Source organism: Pollicipes pollicipes, unplaced genomic scaffold (genome assembly GCF_011947565.3).
Source record: "Pollicipes pollicipes isolate AB1234 unplaced genomic scaffold, Ppol_2.1 Scaffold_1600;HRSCAF=1878_pilon_pilon_pilon, whole genome shotgun sequence".
Taxonomy (NCBI): Eukaryota; Metazoa; Arthropoda; class Thecostraca; order Pollicipedomorpha; family Pollicipedidae; genus Pollicipes; species Pollicipes pollicipes.
In genome coordinates, this window is record NW_023595962.1 from 7,780,596 (window position 1) to 7,794,136 (window position 13,541).

At 52.8% G+C, this 13,541-nt stretch overlaps 1 protein-coding gene across 1 annotated transcript in view; it reads left to right on the forward strand.

The window, feature by feature from the left end:
* LOC119090581 (follistatin-related protein 5) overlaps positions 1 to 13,199 on the forward strand; it is a gene marked incomplete in the record, with an annotated part of 95,925 nt that extends 82,726 nt beyond the window's left edge. Inside the window, 10 exon segments of the mRNA XM_037213414.1 lie at positions 632 to 792; positions 2,807 to 2,904; positions 3,561 to 3,753; positions 4,613 to 4,737; positions 5,433 to 5,627; positions 7,511 to 7,669; positions 8,140 to 8,290; positions 9,223 to 9,420; positions 10,020 to 10,166; positions 10,819 to 13,199. Of these exon segments, the coding sequence (XP_037069309.1) occupies positions 632 to 792; positions 2,807 to 2,904; positions 3,561 to 3,753; positions 4,613 to 4,737; positions 5,433 to 5,627; positions 7,511 to 7,669; positions 8,140 to 8,290; positions 9,223 to 9,420; positions 10,020 to 10,166; positions 10,819 to 11,054 (1,663 nt within the window).
* Positions 13,200 to 13,541: the final 342 nt, after the last annotated feature.

The following is a 13,541-nucleotide window of genomic DNA, read 5'->3' on the forward strand; positions in this document are numbered from 1 at the left end:
AGCACATTGGTTGAACATTCTTGGACATCTGATCTCCCGTCTATGGTTACCGGGCGTTTGCTTCAATGTTTGATCCAGTGTAATGAACTGTGAGTTCTGCTCTCACTACGATGCATCATCTTAACATTTATTCTCACGTGTAAACATGAACAAACCTGGTCCAACAGGCCACGACCATCCAGTGAGCAAGCAATGACTCCAAAAATCAGCCCGGCACAATCCCTTGTTACTGGATGTTTCCGACCCCCTCAGTGAAAGCATGATGGTAACTCCGAAACCATGGGCAAGCATCTGTGGCCAAGCACGGTCTCCCCCTTGCGACTAGATCAGACCTCTGACCCGAATGGACCTCCTCCCTGATCAGGGTTGGCCTGCTCTAACCGGAGACCCTGCGACTAGGTAACTAATAGTGACCCCTATGACCTAGCGTGGCATCTGCGACCAAGCGTGACCCTTGTGACCGAGCGCAGACTCTGCGACCTGGCTTGGCCCCTGTGACCCGTCGGGGCCCGTGACCAGTGCAACTCAAAAATCGATTGTACGGGCTGTTGTTAAGGCGGACCACTGTGACCTGGTTTGACCCTTGTGACCCAGCTCGACCCCTCTGAGCGAGCGTGACCCTGCCGGACAGGTCGGGCCGGGAGCTGACTCAGCTGCAGGACGAGGCTCTGCGCGTGTTCCCGGACGGCTCCCTGTACCTGAGCCATGTGCAGCTCATCCACGCCGGCAACTACACGTGCCACGCGCGTGACAACGCCGAGGTGCTGCAGACCCACGTGCTGAACGTGCAGAGTAAGTACAGGGCGCTCAGGGCGCTCAGCTCCACGGGCAGCGCACGGGGGGCGTCGTGAGTAGGTTAGGTTCTCTCTCTCTCTCTCTCTCTCTCTCTCTCTCTCTCTCTCTCTCTCTCTCTCTCTCTCTCTCTCTCTCTCTCTCTCTCTCTCTCTCTCTCTCTCTCTCTCTCTCTCTCTCTCTCTCTCTCTCTCACACACACACACACACACACACACACACACACACACACACACACACACAACACACACACACACACACACACACACCGTGGTAGTGCGTGTGCATGCAGAGTTAGCCATCTCGGGTATACAGAGGGTCCGTAATTGGGAAGGCAGCATTGCCAAGCTAGCAACCACACGGACTCATAAGGCGTGAGGGTGATCAGGATCCACAGAATGAGTGGTCATGACGCTGTGGGATAACTGACGTATAAATAGTGCCATGAAACTGTAATTCGGGTGTACACCACCGGAATTGCGGAAGAAGTGGCGCTCGTGTATCGAGGGTAAATGCGCCACAGGAAACACTAGCAGAGACAGAGCAGGCGATGCCTCGCCTCATTAAGTGCTGATGAGAGCTTGTTCTTTCAGCCCAGACAGCAGGTGTATAGGTCCGTCCGTACGTTACTACATTACGCACGTTCGCTTCGTTTTCAGCTCCCCTCCTAGTTCTCAATTCCTCTTCCCTCCGTGTTCAGTTTCTCCCCAAAACAATGGTTACACTGGGCGACTCTCCCCCTGGATGCGCTGTGTTAAATGAGAGTGTTTCACATTTGTGTGGAGTTTTGAACTGAGATAACGACCTTGAAGATCCTTTGGTGTAGCTCAGAGCCCTACCCCTCTTAAGACCTAAAACCATCTTCTTTCTGAGCTACGCGCTCGCGAAGATGTGCGCACTATTCCGTGCTGACTACTTCAAGGTCACTCATGCATGCATAACGCCACAGAAACGTCATTCAAATACTGCCACCCCATTGGCCATGAAGGAATAATTAACTCTGTTCTCGCTTCTTTTGAAATGATCAGCACGCGGCAAATTTTTGTGCAAATTTGTCTGAAACTTATTTGTTGAAACTTCAGTGCAGGCAAATTGCAGACGGCTTTCGGTTACTTCGACTGTGCGGTCATATAGCCTGGACAAATGCAAACGGTTGGCAGACAGGTGGGTGTAAATGATTTGGACTGGGTAGTGGGTGGCCACGGGCACAATACCGTGTTTAACGGGTGGACTAGGTTGAGTTAATCCTCATCGTTAGTTTCCTTCCGGGCAGGGAGGGAAAAGCGCACATGCTTTGCCTCATGGCCCGGGTCTGTGGCGCTCGTCCCATCTTGTTCACTGAGTGCACCGGCGAGGCGTCGGAGCCGTGTCTCGTAAACAATGATAGATCATCATGCCGTCTTTTTGTTCGTAGCCAGTCAAATGCTCGGCGTGTGTATGCACAGCCAGGCGCAGGTATCCCGGTCTGTAGACACCATACCACGCGGCCGATCGGTTTCTCCACAACTTTTCTTTTTGCAAAATTTCTTCGCGTCTCCCTTGCATGGTTTGCGTTCTCTCATCCTGTCCTTTCCGTCAATCCACCAACGCGAATAAACGTGACCCAACCTGATCTGATCCCACCTAACGCCCCCCAGCCCGACTGACCTCATCTGCTTCACTCGAATTTATCCGACAGAATAAGCTGACCTACCTAACCCGGCTTCACCTGACCTCGCCGGCCTGACTTGCCCTACCCTGCCCTGCCGTGCTTGATCTTGTCTGATCTGATCTGATCTAATCCGACCTAACCTACCATACCCTGCCTGATCTGATCTGATCTGATCTGATCTGATCTGAACTGCCCTCACCTGACCTGCCCTGCCCTGCCCTGATCTGATTTCATCTGATCTGATCTGATCTGATGTGGTCATACCTGATCTGCCCTGCCCTGTCCTTCCCTGCCTGATCTGATCTGATCTGATCTGATCTGCCTTGACCTGCCCTGACCTGACCTGACCGGTGTCTGCCGCAGCGCCACCGCTGTCGGAGGTCGATCGCCGTCTGCAGAACAAGGGCGTCGGCCAGATGGCACACATCCAGTGTCACGCTTCAGGAATACCAGCACCCCAAGTACGCCACCCTACCGTACTGCCAGGGCTAACGCCGGCCCAGGCCGTGCCCAGTCATCCGTTTACATCACTGTGATGGGATATTGGCCCATTGTGTTACGCCGTGGTGCTTATATGATATTGGGTCATTGCCCGAGGCATGGTGGCCCGGAGGATCGCGATCCAATTCTACTCACGTCGTGGGGAGGGATTTATCGAGTCGTTTAGGGATCGGTTGCCTTGAAGGGCGCGCTGCTGCGGTGTCTCGGTGGTGTCTTGGAACCGCCCTTCGCGTCGATTGTCCGTGCGCGGTAATTGAAATGTCAAACTTGTGGAAGGGGCGTTGAAACTTGCTTAACTACGGTGAAACATGTCAACAACCAACGTTGCTGCCCGGACGAAACTAAAAGGCGGATGAAGTGGCTTTTGCAGCGGATTAAAAGCTCCGAAAAAGGTACTCGAATCAACTGATATCTACCTTTCCAAGGAAAATTACAGTTGTGGACCTGGCCTGAGTTCGTAGAAAAAAAAACACTAAGAAACAACCAAAAAATAGCGTTGGACAACGTGGACAAGTACCGTCCAAGCTTCACGTAATGATCATTGCCGGACTAGTGTGCCAGCGACCAGGCGATGCAAACACAACATGACATTCGTTAACACCTATCCGCGCCTCAGATCACCTGGCTGAAGAACGAGACGCCAATCAGCCCGCAGGCGGGCAGGTATGACGTCACGGCGGGCGGCAGCGGACTCCTGATTGGTCCGCTGACAGTCAGTGACACAGGCGCCTACATGTGCGAGGCGAGCAACTCCGCGGGCCACGCCCGGGCCGTCAGCAGCCTGCTGGTGCAGCAGAAGGCGCAGCCAGGTCAGAGTGTGTGGTCTGCGGTATGTTTTGATTAGGCGCGGAGTGTGTAACGCACGCCTGGTCAGAATGCGCAGCCAGGTCAGGGGACGGAGCATGCGAGCCGTGTAGGTCAGGGGAGACCCGAAGCGTGCAGATTGGGTCTGTCAGGTCAGGGGGCGTGGTCTGTGAGCTGAGTGGGTCAGGACACGGGGTACGTTACGTATGCCTGGCCGGAAGGTGAGGCCAGTATATGTGAAGTTCATGTATGAGGTCTATTTACTGCCCAGATCAGTCCTGAAGGGATGGCTATTCCCACTTATCGACTGAGAACGATAGGGACAGGTCCGAGGAGGACTTCTTTTTACTGGACAGGTCATGCCAAACGACGGACCGTACGTGCCTGGTCAGATAGTAGTGTGTGAAGGCCAGATCAGAGGGGGAAGAGGGCGGGGTACTAAGCGGGGCTGCGCACTCTATATCAGATAGATGGTAACTGTGTAGGATCACTTGATTAACTTTGTTACAATGATACAGCTTGTTTACTATCGCGCTTGTTGTACCGTTCGCGGGATGAGCCGAGACATTGCGTCAGAGATGCATCCATCACCGTCAATTTACAGGCCGGTTCCTTATACTTTGCATCGGTAAGCTCCGTTTTGGCCAAGCTATTTAGACCCGAGTCTAGCTCATCACTTAGGACAACTCCTGAGTAGAGTCAGAGCCAACGAGTCATGAAACGGAAGTCCACCGACTGCCACGCTCAAGGCTTATCCTGATGATGTCCGCAGTGATCCGCAGCCATGCTTCAACCACCCGCCCGCGGCCTGGGAAGTCCCGTGGACAACTCCCCACGTGCTGATCTGAGTGTGTATGTCAGCAGACGAGCCGACCGACTCGGAGAGTCAGCTGATGCTGTTCCACGACTGGGGCATCTCTGTGTACGACCCCAGCAGCTGCCGGCTGGAGCATCAAATCCAGGGCTCCGACATTATACCCGGCACCCAGGTATTAGTATGCTGTCTGATCCAGGGCTCTGACGTCGTACCCGGCACCCAGGTATCAGTATGCTGTCTGATCCAGGGCTCTGACGTCGTACCCGGCACCCAGGTATCAGTATGCTGTCTGATCCAGGGCTCTGACGTTGTACCTGGCACTCAGATATCAGTATTTCGACATTTTAGGCAATGGTGCAATGTAGAATGATTTTGGATCCAGCGCCTTTCCCTCACTCTCAAACAGTGCGCCACTTTTGACTCTCCTTCGCTCCTCAAACAGCGTACTCTTATGTTACTCTCCCTCACTCTCAAACAATACACCCCTTTTGACTCTCATTCACTCTCAACCAGCGCACCCTTATGTTACTCTCCCTCACTCTCAAACAGCGCACCCTTATGTTACTCTCCTCACTCTCAAACAGTGCACCCCCTTGTGACTCTCCTTCACTCTCAAACAGCGCACCCTTATGTTACTCTCCCTCACTCTCAAACAGCGCATCCTTATGTTACTCTCCCTCACTCCCAAACAGTGCACCTCTTGTGTTACCCTCCCTCACTCTCAAACAATACACCCCTTTTGACTCTCATTCACACTCAAACAGCGCACCCATATGTTACTCTCTCTCACTCTCAAACAGCGCAATTCCTTGTGACTCTCCCATGACTCTCCCTTACTAACCGTCCGCCCCCGCGTTCCTTCTGCAGGACTACGTGTGCGGCGGGCTGCGGCGGGCCTGCGAGTGGGGCGCGGCCGTGGAGGTGGCCGGCGTGTACGTGTACGTGACGCAGCCGATGCTGCAGCGCGTGCTGCTCATCAGCCGCCGGCAGCTGCTGGTGGTGGACGTGGTGTCCACGGACGAGCTGCCCGTGCAGCTGCAGTACGTGCCGCACCTCGACCAGGTCAGCACGCCTCAGGACACGGGGGCGGCATGGACGGGCTGCGAGCGGACGGGGCGAGTTGGAACGACCCAGAATGCTGGCGTGCAGTTTTCCTATTCGCCAGTCTGGAGAAAAAACCTGATATAAACCGAAAGACCCGTTTATTTTGCGGTATGGCATGCCAGCTTACAAGGCAAGCTCACTCCAAAACAACTTATTTTGCATATATATACGAATGCACACACACACACACACACACACACACACACACACACACACACACACACACACACACACACACACACACACACACACACACACACACACACACACACACACACACACACACACACACACACACACACACACACACACACACACACACACACACACACACACACACACACACACACACACACACACACACACACACACACACACCACACACACACACACACACACACACACACACACACACACACACACATATATATATATATATATATATATATATATATATATATATATATATCGATCTTGACCTCTAGAGCTACATAGATGCAGCAGTGCTCACTGTCGTATAGCTATTGGCTGGCAATGTAGCATCACTGTCGGGGGAAGGAACCCGTTTTATTCTCTTCACCCTCTGACTGAGCATCATTAAATGCTGTCGGCCAGCCAGTAGAGTGATGGCCAACATAAGACAGCTAAAAGGAAAATGCTACTGATCGCGCGCGAAGGGTGTGACAACGTGCATTTGATAGCACCGCTGGAGGGCCATTAGCTTGTTCTGCAACATGCTTTTCGGTCAAAGGCATATATGTTTTTCACCCCAGGAGAGCACATCGCTCGGTCAAATGCGTTTATATTTGAGGTCATGCATGCGGTAGCGTTGTTGGTAGATGCTCGCACTGTAGGAGCATTATTGAACGGCGATGTAAATAGATCGTCGGCCGTCAACACCCTGTTTTATTCACATAACCCTCTTACTATGCAGCTAAGTGTGACCTGCCGGTCGTGGCTTAATGGCCAACATGCGACAGCCAATGCACAATATTAAAATCGCGCGCGAGGACTGCGGCCGTTTGCTTTTCATAGCATTGCTTTAGGGCAATCAGCTATCTCTGCATCCTGTGTATCGGTCGAAAGCTTCCATTTTTTCGGCTCACCTCGTGGCAGCGCATCATTCGATGCTGCCTTGTCGCCCACAACGGCAATTTGTAAAGTTGCGGTGATCAAGTAAAAATACCTAACGTCGCGCGCGGCAGTAACGATTGTAAAGTTGCGGTGGTCAAGTAAAAATACCTAACGTCGCGCGCGGCAGTAGCGATTGTGTGCGAATCATAGGGCTATGGGAACAATATCAGCTGGAAATATAAATCGGTCAAAAATGCCGATTGTTGTGTTCGTCGGATGCTTTCGTTTGCATATGGTATCGCTGTGTGAGCGTTAACGGCGGTCAATGTGAATCAGCCATCAAATTGCGACATTTCCTTTTTCACCATTTGACGGAACATTTCTAAGTGCAGCCGGTTGGCCGGTAACATGCCGACCGACATACGGCAGCCCTTGAGAAATATTCCTAATCGCTCGCGAAGAGTGCAATCCTGCGCCTTTGATAGTGCTAATCATTCACAGAGATCTTGCACATTGTGCTGCCCTACTCACTGTAGTCCAAATAGTGCACGTGCACGCCGTGCACCGTGCACCGTGCACGCCACGGTTGAAAGTGGAAGAAACAACTTCTACATTACTCATCACCACAAGTAATATCTTACATCGTTTGCGTGCTCACACTGTGACGGAATCACTAGCCTGTGAAAAGTCCGGCACGGCTGGAATCGAACCCGGGTCTCCGGCTTCGCTGCCACTCTCTAACCACCCGTCCACACACGCCGCCGCAGGTGTGGGTTCTCAACTGGCGAGCCGCCGGGAACCGCGGCGTGAGAACAGTGCAGGTCATACGCAACGCCAGCCAGAAGCGGCGCCACTTCACCGTCCACCTGCAGCCCATCAACGACCACGTGGACCTGGTGATGAACATGCTGGTGCCGCCGTCGGAGGTCAGTCGAGGGCGCAGTCGGCGGGTCAAAGGTCTCTAGAGGTCAACGTCGCAGCAGAGGTCAGCGTAAGGGGTGCTGTAGGGGTGCAGTGTTGATTGCGTGACTGTGCAGACACGGATTCTGACAGATGTCGCGGTGATGCGGTGCGAGCTTGAGATTGAGCGCGTATGGAAGTCGCCCGTGGCGGATGGGTAAGCGCACGCTACAGTAAGGATGCACCCGGTGTAACGGGATATCCGTTTCATCCAGCATGTATCAGAAGATCAGTTCAGTGATTTGTGGGAACAGAGGTCGGTCTCAAGTTGTGAAGTTCTCAATGAGTTCTCAAGAGCCAAGCCAGGGAGATTACGTTATAAAACGTTACATTATACGTTTGAGCAGAGACTCTCCCACTCTTGATGAGACACTGATGGCTCAGGCGGAGCGCGAGCTTAGCCCTCACACAGCTCTCTCCTGCTTCCCTGCCTCAGCTGGCCGACCAGAAGTTCCGCTACGCCTTCGTCACACACAGCAACCACCGCGGCATGTACAAGGTGGACATGAAGACGCTCAACTTCGTCAAGTCGGTCGACCTGACACCCTACAACTGCGTGCCACAGAAGGCCCAGTTCGCTCGCATCTGTACGTTCCTCGCACTCCAACGTGCAACGTACCTTGTGCGTTGCTGCGTGTATTTTACCATGTGGTTGAATGTGCGTGGTTTCCAACACCCAAAGACGCCGAGCTGATCTCCGTAAATATGATGTAAAGAGGTTAAAATACATATTGAATCCAACATTGCGGTTAGTTGTAAGAACTAGGCTTGGAAGCCTATTGATTCTTCAGCTAAGCTGAAAACGCCAAATGGCGCACGTCATGTCCGCTGTCTTGCTTGCCTACGCTACTTGTAAGTGCATATCATGGTGTTAGTCATGCGTAATTTGACTCAGACAAATGAACTAGATCATGATTACATTTGGAAAGGGATGTGCAGGCTAGGACTGCTGTTTGGAGTAATGACACTTGTTTTGGATGAATTTTTTAGATTCTGTTAAAAAATATGGAATTAACAAGTGGGATAATGCTAAATTATTGTAACCCGTAGGTGCAGGTGGTGGATTGTTCACAACCTGTTGATGACTTGAGACCGAATGCTCAATAGTCATTTTGTCTTGCTTAACATATTTAAAACATAATGATAGGCTTACACTTGGCCATATGTCTTCTTTTTATAATGCGTAAAGCGTATTACAGCCTTCCCCGGATTATCGCAATGCTCATCGAACTGGACACGTCATATGCTTGTTCACAATCCTGTGCGTCATATGCTGGACTAAACGAGTATTCGCAAGGGCCCGTCGTCCAGATCCCACAATCAGTGCGCTGGGTTGGACATGGCCACTGCAGAAGACGGTCACATTATAGGCTCGCCAAAAGCAGGCTCGCAATGACACCACACCATGTCGGCCAAGCCTCAGCGGCACCAGCCTACGAACGAACCGAACCTAAATCTACAATGATAACCGCGACGTTGTAGGTTCGAATCTTCCTACATGCTGTTTTTTCGCCATCAGACGGCTTCGTGGTGATCTCCTGCATGGAACCGGTGACGTCACGGCCCAGTGGCCAGCTGCTGTACGATCAGCTGACGGACTCGGTTGTGAGCGCGCAACCGAGCCTGATTGGCGAGCCGTACCTGACCCCGGACTCGGCCAGCTGCGTCACCGTCCGTCGCGGCCCGGTCACCACGCTGGCGGTGCAGCGGCTGAACGGTCAGTCGGCAAGCAACGCCATCTAGCGTGGGAAATGTAAACTGCTGGTGCTTGCAACGCCATCTCCTGAGAGACATGACAACTAATGATGGCTGCCTTCTGTAGCCGCTTCCCGTAACACTCAACCAGCCGAACTCAACCAGCTCGAGGTGTGCATGGCAGGGTTGTTGGTGTGTATGGCGTGGGAAGGCCGTGCTGGTTGACAGTCCTAATAAAACAGAGTGTGTTAGCTGGGTGGCGTGAATAGGTTTGTGTTTGAAATGAAATGTTTCAGAATATATGTACGATTTTCGGCCGCCATGTACGGTATTCAATACCCCGCCTTTACGAAAGCTAGGCCCCATTGATATATTCATGCCTGTATATGAGGCAAATTATGCTGAACGGTCACTACTGAGCGCCGACCAAACAGAATTGTCATAAGGGTCGCGGGGAAGTGCAGCCCAGCGACCGCAAACTTCTATTCACCATAGCCAGATCCACGCCATTGGCCAATCGGCCTCAGGCATCATGATTGACGTCGTATCAATGCTGGTGCGATATCGCAAATGCTATGCCAGCTGACCCCAGTTATTATTGGTGACATGACGTCATTTCAGGTGACGGTCTCGTGTTCGCTTTCGACGTGCGCACGCCGCTGAACATCAGTGACGTCACGTTCCACCCGAGCCGTTCCGGACATGGCTACGACCTGTACGCCACCGCCCGGGGCGTGGCTGAGGTCATGGTCATTGACCTGGAGTCAGGTGGGTGCTGGAGCCTTGCTAAGCTTGCTTTGTTCCGCTGGGCTTATTCATATCGTGCATGCGGCAAGCACTAGCAATTTGTTTGCAGGAGTCATGAGCTCGGAATTTGTATTAGGCACCAGAAGCTCTTAATTTTCCCTAGCTGCGAAATGAACTGATGCCTTAGCTTAGTTAGCATTTGTTGCCCTATCACCGCCGGTCATCCAAAAGATGAAATTATGGTACGCACTTTCACAGCATTCGATTGAAACCTCTTTCTCCTCGTCTAAAGTGCACTTCCAGCAATGCCATTGCTCATGAAATTATCCATATACCAAGCCATACTCAAGGAAACAATCAGGGATGCTTTAGGCCTTTAAAGAAGTATACATTCAAACATGTGTTTATTCCGAAATTACACGAGACATGGTTGCCTAGTGGCCAGGGTCTTTCAGTATCACCTGGAGGGTTCGAATTCGAATGGGTGTTGCATCGTGACCCAGGGCGTTAGTGTGACCCCCTATGTCGCTCTCGTCTTAAAACGGTTTGCGACGACAGATGCCACGCTCCATTAGTACAAAAATAAGCCAGCTCATATTCTTCGTGCTCAGGTGCAGTGACACTGCCAGCTGGCCTCGTCTGTGTCCTGGCTAACGTCCCTCCCTCCCTCCAGGTCAGGTTGAGATCCTGACGAGCGTGGGCGGCGGCTCGCTGTCCGAGCCGGACCGCTGGGGCCGCCCGGAGCGCCCTCTGAACTCGGCCGGCCGCTTCCAGTGTCATCTAGCGGCGGCCGACGGAGACACGCTGCTCGTGCTGAACGGCCGCACACACACGGAGAACTGCCGCGTGGCCGGGCTGCGCGGCCTGCGGCTGCAGATCTGGCTGCAGAAGATCGCCGACGCCGAATAAGGCGTCGTGTGAGGCAAAGTGATTGGATGAGGGAGATGGGCATGCAGGTCCCGGGAATGGAGACAGAGTGAGGGATACAACAGTGAGGAAAACGGCGCTATGAATTACGCGGTTAAGGGCTAGTGACCACCAAGCATGCAGTCGAGCCAGAGGACGTTGGTTTGACTTCGCCCGATGAGGCGCAGCATGCATCTACACGGCTTCACTCTGGGGAGACCACAACGGCTGGTGCCGTCACTTCATCGGAGGAGCTCGAAGAAAAGAAGAAACACCAGGGCGCCACTTTCCGAAGACGCAAATTGCTCGCGGATTCCGGTTTCCTTCAGCGACAGGTCATTGGGGAGTTACATTGGAGGTCATGTGTGTTGCCAGTTAACGCACGGGAAAAGACGTATGGTAGCAGACACTAAAGCGAAGAAAGGTTTTACGGAATCAAAACTTTTGAGAACACCTTAATGTTAATCCCGTCAATGGGCCTGCGTCTCCGCCTTCCCGCGTACGCTGCTATCGTAGCGAGAGATTGAAATGCCCGCGGACAGATGTCACTGCAACACAGACCAACCAAAACAAAAGCTGGGCGTGGTGGGGGCTGTAGATGTATGCTGCCAAATACGAGGCCGTGTGCTCGCTTGTCTGCTTCTCAACGTGACGCGAGCCGTAAGCAGGCTGCGCTGAGCTCAGGCGTCTGCCGCAGGGCTGGCTGCGCTGGGCTCAGACGTCTGCCGTAGGGCTGCTGCGCTGGGCTCAGACGTCTGCCGTAGGGTCTGGCTGCGCTGGGTTCAGACGTCTGCCGCAGAGCTGGCTGCGCTGGGTTCAGACGTCTGCTGCAGGGCTGGCTGCGCTGGGTTCAGACGTCTGCCGCAGAGCTGGCTGCGCTGGGCTCAGACGTCTGCGGTAGGGCTGGCTGCGCTGGGCTCAGACGTCTGCCGTAGGGTTGGCTGCGCTGGGCTCAGACGTCTGCCGAGCTGGCTGCGCTGGGCTCAGACGTCTGCCGCAGAGCTGGCTGCGCTGGGCTCAGACGTCTGCCGAACTGGCTGCGCTGGGCTCAGACGTCTGCCGAGCTGGCTGCGCTGCTGAGTCTGGCCAAGGACACGGCTGGGTAACTACGGTGACAGCCGGCTGACGTGAATGTAGGCATCTTAATCAGTGCTACTGGAGACATTGTGTGCCCGGCATTTCGATCGCTGTAGAAAATTCCATGTTTACACGTAAACTCCGGGAGAGACATGGGCACTTGATGGCTGTAAGATGTTCATGTGCTAGGATATTCATTCAGGTTTGAACATCCGGTTCATTAATTAATTAATTTCAGTCCGGTTTATGTTGCACGGTGGAGAGCTTTTCGCGTCTCGAGAGCGTTCGGTGATGATATTTGCATCGAGATATGTGTGTGCATTGCTCTTGCTATTTTCTGACTTGCCCAATTTGGGTGAAGAGGTGCTCATACGAGCAAGAAGACCCCGTTCCGCCGCCGGTGCTATCGTCACGTCTACACAAGCACAAGCAGTAACGTAGTCATCATGCTCTGAAACTGAAGCATGGTGGCACGTGGCTAAGAGCCTATGCGGTCGGGGGTCAGCACGAGCACCAAAACTGGGTCAGCGATGGCCCAGTGTTGATGGTTCGTAGTCGGTGCTGACGTCATAGGTCAGCTGAGAGCTGGGGCGAGTACATTGCCAGTGAACCTAAGACACGCACTGTTCATCAATGGATAGACGGAAACACTCGCAGTATTTGTTATCTCTGCCTTACGCATTCCTTGCCGGGAAAAGAAGAGCGGCTCCCTCTGCCTTCAAATTCGTGCTCCGATGCGACTGCAGCGTGTTTGTGTCTGCAAGGTGAATGGTAGCGTATCCAAATGATCTCATTTTAGCTTGTCAACCGCGAGGGCATGTGACCCACAATGACGTCAGTGTGGTGTACCAGTTCGTTCCCATCTCGACGTCTGTTACGCGCGGCCATGCTGTCGTCGGTTTGTGCGCTGTCGCGTTTAAGTGCTGGTCTAGCCTGTAGCAGCACGCGAGTGAATGGGTGACGTGTGCTCTCTGTCTGTGACGGAGTTTTGTAGTACTCTCTTCAAAGGTATTCCGAAACGCCTCATGCATCTGTATTTTATCGCGTAATACACAGAAAATGGAACAACGCGCTGAGAACCCTCAAAGCCTTAGCAGTGCCACAAATATTTCATTGTGGTACAATATTGCATGTTGCGCACATTTTGGCATGATCAACACATGCGGACAGACTAGCAGAGGAGCACACTTTGGTGGGTCTTGAACCCACGCCTCCTTGTTGATACTGTGATTGCCCAATCACAGTTGTAATGATGGATAACCCCTCAGAATGCAGCACGAAAACAGCCAAGGCTGACAAACAAGTTATAATTATTACACCGACGTCCTCACAAGTGTAATGGGATTGACATTCTCTACCTAGACAGATCAACAAGTGCGAGGAGTGATTAAGTGAAGGGTCATCAAGGAGAAG